The sequence below is a fragment of the Pyrenophora tritici-repentis genome, chromosome 2, assembly GCF_003171515.1.
Source record: "Pyrenophora tritici-repentis strain M4 chromosome 2, whole genome shotgun sequence".
Taxonomy (NCBI): Eukaryota; Fungi; Ascomycota; class Dothideomycetes; order Pleosporales; family Pleosporaceae; genus Pyrenophora; species Pyrenophora tritici-repentis.
In genome coordinates this window covers 2,086,362-2,103,160 of record NC_089391.1, presented here as the reverse complement: position 1 = coordinate 2,103,160, position 16,799 = coordinate 2,086,362, and the positions used below count along the sequence as shown (strand labels likewise).

Below are 16,799 nucleotides of genomic sequence, written 5' to 3'. Positions count from 1 at the left end.
CATTGCCCGCATACTCGAGCCAAACGTTACTATCCAGCATGTAACTTATCGCTGCTCATGCCAAAAACTTCAATCTCGCCGACCGTGCTAGCGCCCCGGGACCCCATCAAGCCAGCCATCGGAACCGCAAAGTCCCCAAACTAAACCTTGTAGACATCCATGAGCTTGGTGTACATGACGAACATCTGCTCTGCCATAGGCTTCATCTCGTCCACATGCTCTGCATGGCAAAAGCGGGCAAACCTGTCCGGGTGCCAGACATTGCGCCCCTCCCTTAGCCATTCGTAGGAATACTTATCCGAGGCCTTTAACAATTCTCCCAGGTCGTGGATGCAGATACCCAACTTGGTGTTGTCCTCTTTAAGTCGTTGACATCCCGGCTGTGTACACTCGTCTACGTAGCTGGCCATGTTGGGGAACTTGACCAGCCTACCAGGTACTAGCTGCAGCAGCTCCACATCTTGTCCGAACTTCGTGTAAGCGGCCTTGGAATCATGGTGCACTTTTCCGTCGCCAAAGTCAAGCCAGGAGCCGTGCACATAACCCTGTTGGCCTTGTTCACCAATCACCAGAAACCAACTACGCCCCATGTCCCGTATCACTTTGACCTTCTTGCCCTTGGTCAGCTTTAGTTCCCATCCGTCACTTGCGTGAGGTTGGCCTGACTTCTTGCTGGTTGCCCACTGGAAAGGAACGTCCTCCTTTGGCTGCTGGGGAACATGTTGGATACGTCGGTCTGGGAGAGAAGTCTCTTTTGGTAGTGGGAATGCCTGCCGGTTGCGCTGAGCTGAGTGAGGGCCCTTGCTAGCGGTGACTGGATCAGCCGTAGCCTGAGTGCCGATGGCCAGGTTGGAGTGCACGGGCTCTCCTTCAAAGCTCACGATGAAGGGAGGCTCTTTGCCTTGTACCTGCTTCTTGATGAAAACAAAAGTCTCTCCTTGTCGTGAATATGAGTTGATAGCCACGTACTTTATGTGTCAGTCGTAGTAGTGCCTGGATAAGAGTTTGATTACTTACGGCAAGTTCTCCATTGATCTTGCGTATCCGCTCGCTTCGTGTGAGACCTTCCCATAGCTCATTCCACTTCGAATCCATGAGCTTCGACTGGAAATTCACCAGATGAAGGTGTCTGCTCTTGATGTAGAAAGATCCGTTGGCGTGCCACTGGACGTTGTCTAGTGTGCCGTTCCTCAACGAACCCTTGGTGATGACGCCCTCGAGAGAAGCAGAACTACCTTCACGCCTGAACCAAAGTCAGTCATTGGATACGTCAATCTGCATTGGTTTACTGACAATTTGGCTCGGAGCTGAGGGGGAACGTTTGCGCAAGCCCAGGCTGACTTAGACCATGCCACGAAGGAATCATTGGCTCCAAGCTGTACGCGCAATGCAGCAAGTAAGACTTGGGAGCCTCGAAGACTTCTGATGAATGAAACCAAGGCAGGCGGGATGTCGTCGCCATGTTCGAAACTGGGGTTTCCATCTGCCAGCTCAAAGGCGAAGAACCAGGACTCGGCCTTGCAGCCATACGAAGCCCATGTGATCTTCTTGATGTAACCTGAAGCAATCGCGCTGGATATAGTAAGCGGTAGGTGCGTGCTGCGCGACATGGTCAGTTGTGACGATACCACATTTAGCCATGTCCTAAAACTTACACGTTATAACCCCTGGGAGTGCCAGTAAACTGCTCGTGACCTGGACCTATGGCGACTATGTAGTTGTCTAGCTCCAGAGGCTGCAGCTGGTCTAGCGCCGGCGTTATGGTGCTACTATCATGCGATGAGGAAGACATGCTTGTGATATTAGTTGCGCGTTGCAGTTGCCAACGCAACTAGCGATCAGGGCGAAGGCCGCCTTGAATATTGTCTTTGTGCTTGAGGCGGTTGGGAAGGTGTGCTTGACGCTGTTTGTTGTTGTGGGGAGCTGCGACTTTGGGAGCAAGAGCACGTTTGCGCCAAGACTGCGCAGCAGCAAGCGGCAAGCGCAACACGGGCATTCCTGGTGAAACATAATTGCGGGGAAGATGGCATACGGTTGATCATGATTACGTAGATGCAATGAGATTAATAGAGCATCAGAGATCTGCACGAATGCGTGCTATCTATAGTCAAGCTCACATTCACTTCCACTGATGAGATTCAATCGTCCACTATCAAATGACATGCAGCCAAGCCGTTTCCCAAGGCTTTCTTTACAAGTATGAGGGCGGTTCAAGGCGGTATATTTTTGGCTATTTTGACTCCTACCAAACTTGAAATGGTGAACAGTGATGAAATGAGTATGGGGGGTGACTGAGAAGCGTATGTGACGATGAAATCAAAATTGGGCAAACACTACCGTAATAGGTATATGAACTGAATACCTACTCTCATCTTAACTTGCTGTGGAAAGACAGAGCAAGATTCTAATGTTCCAATGCCAAGGGCTTCACTGTGAACCATAACCAAACATGCCCTGATCTCGGGTAGACATGACCAGAAGGCTAGCGTCAGCACATAACGGCTTCTGAGTCACAACAAGCGTCTGTATGAGCGTCTATAGCAGCGCCTTCCGTTTCATGACTCTGTTCTGTTCTACTGTGAGATGAGCAGTTCGATGACCTTTGCCCCTTTGACACATCAATGATCCCGGTCTTGACGTCAGCAACATTTCGGAACATTATATCCAGTCAAAGTCTAAATCATTTCGGTTCGGTGTGCTGGATAGTTGTCTGAGGCAAGGGAGGTTGTTGAAGTTGAGCAATGCAGTGACTCACCCATGAAGGACGTGGGTTATCTCAGCAAGCTCAGACTTACGCGAAGGTAACTAAGTCGCAAGTAGCGTGGCTACTTGCGTTATGGCATGGTCTAGCCCTTGAAAGTACGATTGTTAGAGGTAAAGGATAATATTGTATAGCTTAGGGAGAGAAGATCTATCTAGGTGTTTTATAGCTTTTATTTCCCTCCCGTACTAGTCTAGGCCTAGGAGAGGCGTGGCTTAATCTATAACAGAACGTAAAGTACGCTTTATTTATTCTAACACGGAGGATGTCCTAGCACTTAGGGGACGTTAAGCTAGTAATAAAGTGAATAAATTATAGCATCAATCGGTAGTGCTCAGGGATTTTGGCTTATTTCAAAAGAATAGTTACGTTGTTTTTCAAGAAGACTAATCCCTATTAGGAGACTTTAGAGCGTAAATATGTATACCGATTGAGTACACATCTATGTTGATATAAACTCTACATAAGAGTCATTCTGGCGCAGAAATACACAATGTAATTTTAGCCTCTTGATTCTTTTCCCACAACACGCTGAAATTTACAGCCTAGAAACAGGGCTGAGAAGGGCCTTTTAAGTTACATCTAGTGCCTGAGACCGATGGGCAATAGTACGTTATCTGTACAACAAAGTTAGATTAAGAAATTTATTTTGACTAAAATAATGTACACCGCCTCTGCCATTGCAATAACTATTCCATGCGCAGCCAGCGCAACAGTTGCCGCTTTGGGGGGCTTGGTCCAATGTCGCCGTCAGGTATACACGATTGTGCAAGTGCATTTTGGCTCAATGCTGTAAGAATCGTAAAGGCAAAAACCGCTTTCATTGTGAATTTAGGGTAGATAGTTAATAGAATTTGACGGATGTGATACTTTTGGTGATAAATTGGCACGGGAAAATTGGCCCTAAAGCACCAATATTTATATGTGCGGGAAGAGCTCAAGTATGACAGACACGAATACTAAACCATATGGATCACTCGGAAGCGCTGGTTGTGACTAGGACTGTTTTGTTGCCAGACTGTCGTAACATCAGGCCCGACCAAAGTTTAATAAATATCTCACTGACGATCGTTTGGGTCACTCGTAAGCATCAGTTCTTTAGCCACCATGTACTATGGTATCTGGTGAGAGTCACATTTGCTATGTGCTAATGCTTGAGTGTCCAATTCTCGACGTAGTTTCAGTTATCACTGATAAAATGACCTGTAGAGGCTAAAAGCTATTGAATATATGAACTCCCATGCACTTGCAGCTTAAATTAGATCTACAGATATGCGGTAACGCCCAACTCCCATCCTGGTCACGCCGAGTAAGCCGCGCATGTCCTTGTGAAGCCCAACGCATGGACCTTCTCGTATATGAGGAAGAATTGAACACACTACGCAAAACTTACCCTCCCCAGTCTCTAGGCAACAGTACCATCCAAGGCCGATCAGCAGACTCATTGAGTTGAACTCTGGTACCTATATTTTCGTTGCGTTGAGAACCAAGGTTGAGATCCAGTTGAGCCTTGAAGGCTTCATTCAACACGTGACACAGATGTGCGGGCGATCCCTCACCAACATCGTACCATTGCCGCCGAGTGTGCCGTAGTGCCGAGTCTTACTTGAAGATGAGATGTGTTCCACCGCCACGCACAGCCTCCAATTACAAGAAAGCCATTGTGTCAGTCCATTATTCGGTTTCTTCAAATTTGCGCTAATAATCATCGTTATCGTCTAAGTGACTTCCTACCCGTCTACAAACCAATAGCGGAGCGGTTAGAGATTAGAGATGAAGATCAGGCGATCTGATCTAGGCTACCTAGTGAGCGAAGATGTTTTGTTCCAATTGGTGGAAGATAAGCTGTTCAAAGTTCTGGCGTCTCTGTCTCTGGTTGCTGTGCTGGTGCTGGCAGCTCGATAGTCCTCATATATGTCGCGATTTCTTCCAGCGTACTGTGCATGAGGCTTTCCATCAGGTCTTCGGTCTTGCCGTCGAATACTGAGTTCTCGTCGAAAACGACGTCTCTAGTGCTGATCACTTTGGCGAGTGAAGGTATCCAGATGCGATAGATGTTTGATGATCGGTACCCTACTAGGTATCCGATCCATGCCTTTGGGTCTGGGTGTTGTAGGCGCGACTTTCCTCTGTGGGTGTCGTCCGTCATGGCAAAATCTTTGCAGCCATATGCCTTGAGATGAGTAAGGTTTGGTTTTCGGAGAGATGTGACTATTCCGTTGCTGAAAGCCACTCGTGTGAAGAAGACTTCTCGATAGGCATGCCCGGTAACTGACAGAAAGCACTCGCGCATTCTGCAAATTGTTCAATCAAAGTAATCAAAGGTCAAATCCTGTCAGAGCGGAAAGCCCAATGCCTAAAATCGCTGTGCCCTCAAGCATCGGTATGCACCGACAGACGTCAGAAACCGAGGCAGCCAGAAATGTGGGATCAAACAATTCCGAAAATGCTTTTGCAGCGAAGAACCTCTGGGAAGACTACGAGCAGCTTCATGCTCGTTGTATCGACCTGTCGAGAATGTACACTCAGGGTATAGATCTGGCGATGAACAAAGCTACGATTGAGGAGCCGCGAAAGGCGATTGAGCAATCTGAACGACTCAAAAAGCTGACTTTGTTGGCAAATTTCTTCATTCCTCTCACCTTTAGCACCAGCTTATTGGCATGAACATTTCAAGATGTCCTCGGACAGAACGGCGTGCGATTCTGGTGGTTCTTTGTCCTATGTGTTCCAATTACTTTATCTGCGTACGTGCTTTATCCGTGGGACTTTCATTTTCTGAAGTGATGTTGGATGAGATTCTGGAAAGATTGTCGCTGTGTGAGGCGAGATAAGACGGCGAAGAAAAGCAATAAGGATCCCAGTCACATTGTTTGACCACATCTTTCTGTGAGCCCATACTCATGCTACGTAGTGATAGCACACTTATGAGAGAAAGATGCAGACATAGGTGGCACCGCATCTATCACAGATGTCAGGGCTATCTCCATGGACGCAAGCGACTTGAATAAAAGTCGCGTTTATAAAGAGTTGTCTTTGGCTCTAGTTTCCTTCCATTGCTTTTAGAGTTGCATCCGAGCCACCTAACAACTATCTCGCATTGCAAAGTTGAGGCAGCTGAGCCACCCACAATAACTAGCTATCCCTACGAGCATTTGTAGCAGAACAGCGTCTATGATCTTACAGTCAATTTTCAATACACAAGTATCTTTGGAATATCAACGTGGCGCCCTCGGCAGGTAGTTCTAGGTGGAGGCGATGGCGCACGCTCTGGGGCCTTTTCTTATTCCGAGGTTGAGGGCGAAACGAGCCCCCTGGCGAAGCGAGCCACCTAAACACCAAACAGCCCTACAACTTGAGGCTGTAAAACCTTACACAATATCTATCGTCGCGATAATTTTTAATGGTGAGATCTAGAAAGTTTGATTGATATATATAGCTATAGAAATCGAGTTAGAGTTTTGCTCGTGCGCCCTCTGCGCGAGGTAGAGGCTGCCTTCTCTGCCTTCTCCTTCTCCCTCACTATTCTAGCTGCAGCCCTCGCCTGACGCCTTATCTCCTTCTCTTTTACCTTTGCCTACCTCGACTCCTCATAGGGCCTGCTTGCCCTAGCTTTTTGGTGTTGCGCCTACTCTTCCTTGCGCTCCTGGAGCTGCTAGCAACTGCGTGCTTCCCTTACCTAGAATATAGCTCTACCTTGATACTCCCTAGGCTCCCGGAGCAGGAGAGGCTTTCCCCGCTTCCTGCGCGTTCTCTCGTTGACGAGAGCCTCGCGTAAGCCCTTGACCTCATGCTCAGCGAGCGTTGCTCATACAGAGAGATGATGAATAGTCTGATTGAGCTTTGGGATGTTCCTCTCGTCCCTGTCGTTCACTGCGCGATCGACTAGCTGTCTAATCTTTCTCCAATCAAAGACATTAAAGGCTGAAGACTCGCTATCGCTCGCGGAAGCAGGTGCAGGAAAGCGTCGTAGTATAACATCAGGATTGAAGGCCTTGAGGATCGTTGTTTCCTTGAAAGAGGCCTGCTAGGCTCGGTAGAAGAGAGGGAAGAAGTATCTGTTGCACATTGAAACGAGGCTCTGGCTCCTCTCCGTGAAAGCTGACGCTGTTGAGAGAGGCTTGAACAGAGAGACGTCGAGAGGCTGCTGTTACGGATGACGCTAGTCGGCTAGCGCCAAGCAGCCCACTTCGCCCGCTGAACGTCGATATGCAAAAGAGTCAGCCGAAATTCACAGCCGCCGCCCGCCACGTATAAGTCAACAACCATACCCGCCTCCACACAGACATCGCAAACATGAGGCCGATTCTTCTTTCCGGGCACGAGCGCGCACTCACGCAAGTCAAGGCATGTCAACGAATACTTGGGTAATCGGGAACGGCGATACTAATAACAGACAGTACAATGCTGATGGAGATATCATTTTCTCCGTTTCCAAGGTAAGATGATTCGCTGAAATTATGCTGAAAAAATACTGACAGCTTTCAGGATCACGTCGTTTGCGCTTGGTGTTAGTACAAACTGTACAGAAGAAGAGGGGAGCAAGACTGACGCGATGCAGACTCACACAACGGCGAGCGGATAGGAACATACCACGGACATCAGGGAGCGCTATGGACGGTCGATGTGAATCCATCCTCGGAGCTGCTAGCCACGGGTGGCGCGGACAACACCATGCGGTTATGGCATGTGCAGACAGGCAAGCTTCTACACACCTGGGAGTTCAACACCAGTATCAAGCGCTGTGAATTCTCGCCAGACGGCAGGCAATTGCTCGGTGTTACCGAGAAGCGATCCGGCCATCTCTCCACCATCTGCGTGTACCCAATCAACCCAGACCCAGAGGCACAACAGTCGGATGAGCAACTGCTCAGGATCGTATGCGACGAATCCAAGGCGACAGTCGCTGGTTTCTCGTATCTTGCGAAATACATCATAAGTGGACACGAAGATGGCTCAGTAACGCAATGGGATGGCAAGACTGGAGAGCTGCTCAGCTCAAACTACGACGTCCATGAGCCAGACATGCAAATCAGTTAGTATCCGATACTGCTCCAGTATGGATGGTAGCTAACAATTGGCAGCTGACATTCAGTGGGCACCTGACAGGTCATACTTCATCACCGCAAGCAAGGACAAGACGGCCAAGGTATGTTGAAATGATAACCTAGCTAAACACATTCAGATCTAACATCCCATAGCTTGTCGACGTTGAAGACCTCAACGTCCTCAAATCATACGTGGCCGATACACCGCTGAACTCGGCAGCAATCACACCAGTAAAGGACTATGTTATCCTCGGCGGAGGACAAGCCGCCATGGACGTCACAACCACATCCGCTCGCCAAGGAAAATTCGAGGCGCGTTTCTACCACAAGATCTTCATGGAGGAGATTGGTCGTGTGCGTGGTCACTTTGGACCCCTCAACTACGTCGCTGTTCACCCTCAAGGCACCAGCTACTGCAGTGGAGGAGAAGATGGATACGTTCGTGTGCACCACTTCGACAAGCCGTACTTTGACTTTATGTACGAGGTTGAACGGGAAGTTGCGCAGGCGAACTTGTAATGTATGAGTTCAGAGTAGATTGGGACCATGTGGATTGATATGGCTGCATGCATGCAATGGCGTTCCGGCGGCTGGTTGGGTGCTCGTCGATTTCTAGACGAGTCTTTGTCAAAAGTCCATGAGCTAAGAGCACGTAGACATGATGAAAGTATGTAAACGCTTCAGCGCATCAATGAATACTTCACACAAGCAAATGTCTGGTTATATCATGTCCCGTGCCAAGCACCCGCGCCTGTCCACTGAAAATGAACAGACATGCAAGCAATTTGGTCAATATACAAGTGAGAGCTTGACACGGGTTGGTGGTTGGTCTTCCTGCTTTTGACAAACGAGTCCATCATCGAGAAGGAAGGACGACGTATACTGAAGAGGTGTCTACAAGGTACCAGACTGTCGACTCTGAACTGAGAGCTTACAACGACAGTTGGCTAGAACACGCGATGCGCACTGCACATGATGACGAGTCGCGGTTTGGATAAGTAAGGTGAGTGAAAGGGCGGAAAAAGGGCGACAGTGGAATGCGAACCATGGAAGGTTCGAGAGACGCAGTCATTAGCGAGCCGCTAGGAGTGTGGCGGTGACCTCACTGGGGCACCGCCCAGCCCGCTCCGACTCATCGCGGCCCTGCATCACTTTGGGCCTCTATAGTCTACATAAGCAAAAGCTGAATCCACTCGACTTAACCGCCCTTCGACTCCAAATCACTTCCCACCACTTTACATCAACTTTTCTTACCGCCTGACAGATCGACAAGCAAACGCCGAATACAAAAAGATCGCGCCCCGCCCTCCGCACACGACACCGTCTCACTCAGCCTTCATAACTACAACACCACCTCATAAAAACCCCCAAACACATTCAATATGTCTGACGACTGGAACTCTGTCACCAAGATTGGTAGCCGCACTCGTGGCGGCGCCGCTGCACCCCGCGAGACTGTAGTCAAGGGCAAGTCAGCACTGAACGCGGCCCAGCGAAGCGGTGCTGTCATCGCCACCGAGAAGAAGTTCGCTTCATCCAACGCCGTAAGTGGTCCCGATACCCCCAACTTGGCTCAAAACTCAAGTTTCGGACTCGGTATGGTTCAGCCAAAGCAATACTAATGATTTAGCCACAGGGCGCTTCCTCAGAAGGTCAACGCCTCACCAAAGTTGACCGCTCCGATGACATCGTCAAGCCCAAGACCGTCGGCATCGTTGTCGGTCAAGCCATCTCCAAGGCGCGCGCAGAGGCAAAGAACGACAAGGGCACCACGATGACACAGAAGGATTTGGCCACAAAGTGCAACAGCACACCCACGATTATTGCAGACTTTGAGCGCGGTACTGCGACACCAGACCAGAAGTTGCTAGGGACCATGGAGCGTGTGCTCAATGTCGTCCTCCGGGGTGACAAGATTGGGCAGCCCAAGTTCCCGAACAAGAAGAAATGAGCGCGTCATTGCTGACGTCGCAGCTCTGAGCATAGAAACGTCAGGCTGTGTGAACAAACATCTTCTGTATTAGCGGGCTTGGGATGGGCGTTTGAAGGACATCACGGTTAGGCACCCGAGGTTGGACATGATAGTCGTGGCAACCTAGCCTCTATTCGGCTCTGAAATTTGCTCCTGCTGAGCAGCTATAGACGCTACATAGAAGCCACCATTCATGACCATAAAGTGCCCATGCAGTCTACATTTGACCTTTTCCTTGATATACTGGTTGGCCAGTAGCGCTGGAGAGTGACTACCTGTTCGTCCAGGACCTTGGCAGCGCGATTGGCTTGTTCAAGCTAGCGACGCTCGTCGTCGCACCTCCCACTTCCTACGCGCTCTTCAACAACTGTCCATGTCCCCATCAACAGTCATGATAGCCTGAATTCTAGCATAGTAGGTATGCTCTTTTCCCCCAAAAGTTACACAATTAGGATTATCGGCATTGGCTTTCCGGTGTATGTAGTTTGGCCCCCCAGGCGGTCCCCTCAATCATGCACACAACCGTTTGAGCTACTTACTAACATTCTCACCAAAAGACCCGTATTTCTCGTCTCCAGCTTGTTGATACTGGTGTTTTACTTCAACATGAGTTCATCTGATAGCCCGTCTACGGCTCCGGCACAACCGCCGCCGCCTGGCTTCCACTATAAATACACGGTGCAGAAGGGATTCTTCATGCAGAGCGAGGATGAGACGGATGACTCGGAGTTTGATTTTGTTCGTTTGCTTTCCTTGAATTATCCTATGCTCCATAATCTTCTTTGTCTTCTCGCCTATACAGCTACACCAAATCCGTACATGCGAGTATCGGCGGGTTGTTACAGCTAGACAATCATAAGTGTAGGTCCACCATCCTAACGACGATTCCAGAGAAACCATAACTTCGGATTAATCTCACGTTCGTACCCCATCGACGAAGACGCTTCAGAATTTCAATGGAGGCGCTTTGAAAACTACGTCCGTAGTCTAGAAGCGACTAAGCAACCAAACGAAAGTTACAAAGTGCTTTTCTTGGGCCGCCATGGAGAGGGCTGGCATAATGTTGCAGAGGCAAAGTATGGGACCAAGGCGTGGGATGTACGTTTTCCTTCCCTTCACATCCGATTTCTTAACACATACATGGAAGAGACGGAGTGTGTGTTTGTATGAAAAGCTGACATTTCACAGTGTTATTACTCCGCCCTCGACGGCGCAGACGGCCTAACATGGGCAGATGCGCACCTCACCTCTGTCGGCGAGTTGCAAGCAAAAGACGTTGCAGATCTCTGGGCCCAACAACTAAACGAAGGGATTCCGGTTCCGGAGACCTTTTATGTGTCGCCGCTGACTCGTATGTTCCCAATATCGATTTCCCAGGCCTAACTAATCCGTCCAAAGGTACAATCCAAACAGCCGATATCTCCTTTTCCACACTCCCCTTTCCCCATCCCCCCTCGCAAAAACCCCCTTACAGACCCCTCATCAAAGAGCTCCTCCGCGAAGCTCTCGGCGTACACACTTGCGACCGCCGCAGTACACTAACGCATCTGCGCGCCACGTATCCGCATCTCACCTTTGAATCCGGTTTCTCAGATCAGGATCTCCTCTGGAAGGCTGATTACCGTGAACCGGCGTCTGCGCGGCGGTATAGGCTGGGTGTGTTTTTGGATGGGGTGGTTGCTGAGGATGAGGGAGTACTTCTAAGTATGACGAGTCATTCGGGCGCGATTGGAAGTTTGTTGGAGGTCATGGGGCACAGGGTGAGTTTCTGGTTTTCTTCAGAGCAGAAGACATTGTTTTTGCTGACTTGAACCACGCAGAAATTTCGACTAGAAACCGGCGGTGTGATTCCAGTCTTTATCAAAGCAGAGAGGGTGGAGTCTCACAGGGAGATTCCGCCAAAGGAACCTAGTGATTCTCCGCCGTTGTGTAAAGATCCTCCTGCGCCTTTGTAGGATACAGGATTTAGTGAGTGGATGTATGGATGAGGAGATCGAGAGGACTGATTGGGCGCGAGATAGTATTCTTCACATACTTGGCTCGCAGATGTCTTCATCACGTTTCGAATGGAGCCTTGGCTCAGTTGGATCTTGTCTTCAGCTAGGACTTGAGATAGTAGGTCTAGGGTTGTGCTGAAGCAATGATTTGAGAAGATTGAAATTGCCAAATCATTCTCAATCAAAGGTGTGTAGACAGTAATCTTGGCAAAGCATTTTTGTCATTCAATGCAAATCTCATATCTGTTATTGCTCATCTCTCGGCTGGTACTCCCTCTTTACCTCTTCTTAAAGTCGAGTTTATGCGTATACTTTTTGAAGATTGAAGAATACAGCGTTTAATGCAGGAGACAGATTGTCTACAAACAGTATGTGGGGGGGTAACTTGACCGTATCCATAAAGGGACAGTGATTGGCAAAGTAAAGCCGGAGACGATATCATGCGTCGTTAATTAAAACGACAGGATCTCCTTGAGAAGGCTGTCGCATATGAAGATGTGGAAGATGATGATACTTAGGATAAGCAGAGGGCAGTAGTCTACTCAATTATACTGTTTCTGGATTTGTTGATACGAGACATGATATCAAAGACGTGAGAAAATTAGCTGCGTAGAGACTGCAGTAAACATTCCAAGATGCAGACGGCAATACATTTCCAAGTCATCCATGTCTAGCCACTAAATGCGCTGCAGGTACAGTCAGGCAACCACTATAACACCATGGATACTCCATGCAGCATGCTAGAAACCGTTGTTGAAACGAGTGCGATACACGAGCCTCGGTGCAGACTTAGCATCGCTTTCTGCGAGGTTTCGGTTTCGCAGTGAGTGCCCAACAGCATGAGCACGGCACGTTTCTAGAATATGTCAAGTTTGGTTTTGGTTGATGGTGGTGGATTTGCGGTTACACGCGTTCGTGCCGGCTTTTTGGTGGGGCAGGTACGCGCCACAGATGACGATCTTCAGGGTCAAGGCAAAGGTCTTGGGTGAGGCTGCCCACGTAAGTAACTTGCACATGTTGATAGACAGCCGTGCGGACGGGTAGTTGAAAGATTTTCGCCGCGCTGTTGATCTGGTGTTTCAGATTGCCGTGAGACGTTTGTGGTTCGCAGCTCGCGTACGGTACGCGCGTTGAGTGCAATGTTTTGATGTACATACGTACAGTAAAGGGCGCAGAGCCGCCGATGACGCTTGACATGGCCAGTCATTACGCAAGCTCGCGTGTAGAGCAAGAGTAGCGGATGTCGGATGACGGCCAAGCGAAGCCAACTTTCTCACTATTGACCGACTACGAGTCTACGGGTCATTGAATCTGTAGCCAAGTGCATTTGTATAGAATGGCGCCACGCAGTTTTGCGCGCGCCCAGCTGCCACGCATCCGTTGTTCCCGGAGCACGGATGGGGTTGCTGTCCAGACCTCGTGTGCCGCAGGATGCCGCAGCGCATAAGGGTGGCATGCCCAAGTCCCGCACAATCTGCGGCGACTTGGGATCATCTGGGCAGGTAAAATATTGTTGATATTTCAACAAAATCTATCTTTGTCGATGGCACTGGCAATACGAGGACGAAATGAGGGCAATACGAGACACTGGGCGGACCTGGCACTGAAGGGCGCTGGACGGGTTGGCGGACGGGTTAGTCAGCGGGAATATGGCTTAGCGGGTGGCGCTGATTGGGCGGAAGTGATTTGTTCCTGCGTATGAGAGTGTGGCGGAGCATTCGCCCCTGCCGCTTCCGGACGTTCCAGGTGAGCTCAAAGGGAATAACGTCTGTTTTTAGCATGCGCAACGAGACAACAAAAAGAAAGCAAAAGGCCATGTTCTTTCTCATCGCAAAGTGACATTTGCTCGTCGTGTGGCGCAACATCAGACGTTCGCAGTTGCCGTGCTTGCACTTGTCTGCTCATCCTCGTACGCTGACAGCCGTTGGACAAATCTTAACCCTTAAGGCTGGGCGCTGAGCAGGTGCCGCGCGTATCCATTTGGCCCACTCGCGACCGCCGCAGTCTCGCTCCCCTGAAGTCGTCCGCTATTGTGCATAGACCTCAGCTCCTGCAGCTGGGATCCTCTCACCATTCTACCCCATCGCTCGCTCCTCCTCAGGCACTCCCAAAACACCAGCTTGTTCGGTGACGAGTGGAAAAATTCTTTGTCAAGGTCGCGCGCAAGTGGGAAGATCCGCTGATCGCATCCTGTCCAGTCGCTCGTTTACACCAGACACTCCCTTCACACTAGTTCCACACCCCCCCCCCCCAGCCCGCCGCGCCTCGCTGCTTCCCGGTTTCCCTTCCCCAGTTGTCCTGCGCAACCAGCCTTTCGACTTCACCACCAATACGTCGCTTCCGACAGCCACTCGCTCACCACACTTGCGCCTTCCCGTATCCATTCTCACCCACTAGCCCCGTCACCTCACCGACGCTCGCTGAACAAGGACATTTCGCCGCTGGTTTGGCCGACTCCTTCCCGCTGTACTCGTAAGGAGTACGACACCGCCTGAGGCCCATCCTCCGCGAGTACCTCAGACCCAACACCACCACTTCCACCGCTCAAGATGCACTTTTCGCTGGCCAAGTCGCTGCTATGGCTGGGAGCCATGGCTGCGCCGCTCGTCTCCGGCGAGCGCATCATCGAATCAAAGTCGCTCAACCCGTGCATGGCCAACTCGTCCTTTTCTGCCACCCTTTTCAACGTCGCATTCACGCCCGGCAACCGCAGTTTGGGCTTCAAGATTGAGGGAATCTCAAATATTGCCGGCAAGATCGAGGCAGATCTCGAGCTGCTGGTCTATGGCTTCTCCGCCATGAATCAGAAGCTCGACCCATGTGGTCAGAAGGAGCTCGAGGGCATGTGCCCCATGAATGCCGGACCATTGACTATCAAATCCAACATTGACATCAGCGACGAGATTCTGAGCAAGGTTCCAGGTAAGCTACCAAGACGACTGTTGCTGGCTTCGTTTTAACACTCGCAGGCATCGCCTACACTATTCCCGACATTGACGCCGTCGTGCGAGTCAAAATCAAGGATTCAGAAACTCACGTTCTCCTGGCCTGTGTTGAAGCCGAGCTATCCAACGGACATTCGGTCGACCAGAAGGCTGTGGCCTGGGTGACAGCTGTCATAGCTGGTCTGGGTTTGATGGCATCTGCCATTACGTCGGGTCTGGGTCACTCCAATACCGCCGCCCACGTTGCTGCCAACGCCATGTCTCTCTTCGGATATTTCCAGGCTCAAGCCTTCATCGGCCTCTGCGGCGTACCTCTGCCCCCTATTGTCGCCGCCTGGACCCAGAACTTCCAATGGACCATGGGCATTATCCGTGTCAGTTTCCTCCAGAAGATGGCAACTTGGTATCAGCGCGCCACTGGTGGCACTCCGACCACATACCTTTCGCAGTTGTCCTTCATCTCCGTCGAAGTGCAGAAGATGAAGAAGATGCGTCGTGCCCTCGACTTTACTACTGGCGCTATGAGCCGCATGATGGCCCGTAGTAATGCTGCTGCCACTGAGGCCCAGGCTGGAGGCGAGCGCGTTGTCCTACACGGTGTAGAGCGCGTCGGTTTCAAGGCCAGGATCGAGACGACTAACATTTTCTTCACCGGCTACACCTTCTTCATGATCTTCATCATCTTTACCGTCATCGGCGTCGTTGCCTTCAAGTTCATCTGCGAAGGTCTCGTCAAGGCTGGCAGGATGAAGGGTGACAAATTCGTCGACTTCCGTAATGGCTGGCAGACTGTGCTCAAGGGCATCATGTTCCGTGTGGTTCTCATTGGCTTCCCCCAAATGATGGTACTCGGTTTCTGGGAGCTGACCAGGCGCGACTCTGCTGGTCTTGTCGTCCTGGCCATTCTTTCCATGGCCACCATGATCGGCATTCTTACCTGGGCCTCCTCCAAGGTTGTGCGCATTGCTCAACGCTCCATTGCCATGCACAAGAACCCCGCTTACATCCTCTACTCGGACCCTGTCGCTCTCAACAAGTGGGGTTTCCTCTACGTTCAGTTCAAGGCCGCCGCCTACTGGTTCATCATCCCGTGGCTCGGATACCTCCTCATCAAGGCCATGTTCGTCGGTCTTGCTCAGGGCAGCAGCAAGCTCCAAGGTATTGCGCTACTCCTCATCGAGCTTATCCTGCTCATCGGTGTGTGCGTACTGCGTCCCTGGATGGACAAGAAGACCAACGGTTTCAACATTGCCATTGCCGCCGTCAACTTCCTCAGCGCTTTCCTCTTGTTGATGTTCACTGAAATCTTCAAGCAGCCGGTAAGCTACATGCGACTCATCCTCATGACCAAGCTAATGAAACTAGACTATCGTCACCGGTGTAATGGGTGTCATCTTCTTCATCATCAACGCCGCCTTTGCTCTCATTCTGCTTCTTATGCTTCTCGTCTCTTCTGGATTTGCCCTCTTCACCAAGAACCCCGATACCCGATACCAGCCAATGCGCGATGATCGCGGCTCCTTCATCAAGTCGCAGACCCAGCTCACCACTGAGCTTGACGCACTTGGCGCAACTGCACGTGGCGAGGGCAAGGGCACTCACCCAGGCCGCATCGACGATGACGATGATTACGAGCAGCGCCAACTCGCTGCGAAAGAGGGTGGCTTCGGTGAACACTACGCTCCCGCACCACCGCGAAGCCAAGATAACCAATCCCCGGCACCTCCGTCCTTCTACGACAATGGCAGCCCAGCGCCGTCATACCGACCTAGCAGCAACGATCAACAGCATCGTCAAGGCAACTCGTCAAGCCCATGGCAACGAGGAGCTGGATACGAGCACTGACGCCAGAGCGAGCACGAGGAGCAGGTGGGTCAGATTATCGATTCGTATAAACGCTCCTCGATGTCTCGTCATCGACAACAACAGAACAGATACTGAGCTGACAAAGCGTTATGTGTACATTTTGGGCATCTATACCACTACACTGTAATCATCAATCGAATTGGCTTCACATGGGCAGTGCACATGGCGCATCACCATGTCTTAACCATTATGAAAGACGGCGTTCTACTT

At 50.5% G+C, this 16,799-nt stretch overlaps 9 protein-coding genes across 9 annotated transcripts; 5 read left to right on the top strand and 4 right to left on the bottom strand.

The window, feature by feature from the left end:
- Positions 1-140: 140 nt before the first annotated feature.
- On the bottom strand, positions 141-1,792 carry PtrM4_062580 (uncharacterized protein; the record flags this gene model as incomplete). Its single annotated transcript, XM_001932986.1, has 4 exons — positions 141-968; positions 1,018-1,243; positions 1,294-1,599; positions 1,656-1,792. 4 exons carry the CDS (start codon positions 1,790-1,792, stop codon positions 141-143), a joined length of 1,497 nt encoding a protein of 498 aa, XP_001933021.1.
- Positions 1,793-3,450: 1,658 nt separating this feature from the next.
- On the bottom strand, positions 3,451-3,585 carry PtrM4_062570 (uncharacterized protein; the record flags this gene model as incomplete). The annotated part of the gene is made up of 1 exon (XM_001932985.2): positions 3,451-3,585. One exon carries the CDS (start codon positions 3,583-3,585, stop codon positions 3,451-3,453), a length of 135 nt encoding a protein of 44 aa, XP_001933020.2.
- Positions 3,586-4,610: 1,025 nt separating this feature from the next.
- On the bottom strand, positions 4,611-5,054 carry PtrM4_062560 (uncharacterized protein; the record flags this gene model as incomplete). The annotated part of the gene is made up of 1 exon (XM_066105588.1): positions 4,611-5,054. One exon carries the CDS (start codon positions 5,052-5,054, stop codon positions 4,611-4,613), a length of 444 nt encoding a protein of 147 aa, XP_065964215.1.
- A 59-nt stretch (positions 5,055-5,113) lies between these two features.
- PtrM4_062550 (uncharacterized protein) lies at positions 5,114-5,428 on the top strand (the record flags this gene model as incomplete). The annotated part of the gene is made up of 1 exon (XM_066105587.1): positions 5,114-5,428. The coding sequence occupies one exon, from the start codon at positions 5,114-5,116 to the stop codon at positions 5,426-5,428; it is 315 nt and encodes a 104-aa protein (XP_065964214.1).
- A 1,629-nt stretch (positions 5,429-7,057) lies between these two features.
- On the top strand, positions 7,058-8,328 carry PtrM4_062540 (WD40 repeat protein; the record flags this gene model as incomplete). Its single annotated transcript, XM_001932984.2, has 6 exons — positions 7,058-7,102; positions 7,162-7,200; positions 7,250-7,271; positions 7,323-7,796; positions 7,846-7,910; positions 7,963-8,328. The coding sequence occupies 6 exons, from the start codon at positions 7,058-7,060 to the stop codon at positions 8,326-8,328; spliced, it is 1,011 nt and encodes a 336-aa protein (XP_001933019.1).
- Positions 8,329-9,191: 863 nt separating this feature from the next.
- On the top strand, positions 9,192-9,760 carry PtrM4_062530 (transcription factor, protein eukaryotic MBF1; the record flags this gene model as incomplete). Its single annotated transcript, XM_001932983.2, has 2 exons — positions 9,192-9,353; positions 9,446-9,760. 2 exons carry the CDS (start codon positions 9,192-9,194, stop codon positions 9,758-9,760), a joined length of 477 nt encoding a protein of 158 aa, XP_001933018.1.
- Positions 9,761-10,387: 627 nt separating this feature from the next.
- On the top strand, positions 10,388-11,736 carry PtrM4_062520 (phosphoglycerate mutase family protein; the record flags this gene model as incomplete). Its single annotated transcript, XM_001932982.1, has 5 exons — positions 10,388-10,519; positions 10,673-10,879; positions 10,970-11,132; positions 11,180-11,541; positions 11,602-11,736. 5 exons carry the CDS (start codon positions 10,388-10,390, stop codon positions 11,734-11,736), a joined length of 999 nt encoding a protein of 332 aa, XP_001933017.1.
- Positions 11,737-12,644: 908 nt separating this feature from the next.
- Positions 12,645-12,794, bottom strand: PtrM4_062510 (uncharacterized protein; the record flags this gene model as incomplete). Its single annotated transcript, XM_001932981.2, has 1 exon — positions 12,645-12,794. One exon carries the CDS (start codon positions 12,792-12,794, stop codon positions 12,645-12,647), a length of 150 nt encoding a protein of 49 aa, XP_001933016.2.
- A 1,533-nt stretch (positions 12,795-14,327) lies between these two features.
- Positions 14,328-16,568, top strand: PtrM4_062500 (TRP multi-domain protein; the record flags this gene model as incomplete). The annotated part of the gene is made up of 3 exons (XM_001932980.2): positions 14,328-14,700; positions 14,748-16,042; positions 16,089-16,568. The coding sequence occupies 3 exons, from the start codon at positions 14,328-14,330 to the stop codon at positions 16,566-16,568; spliced, it is 2,148 nt and encodes a 715-aa protein (XP_001933015.1).
- Between the last annotated feature and the right edge of the window lie 231 nt (positions 16,569-16,799).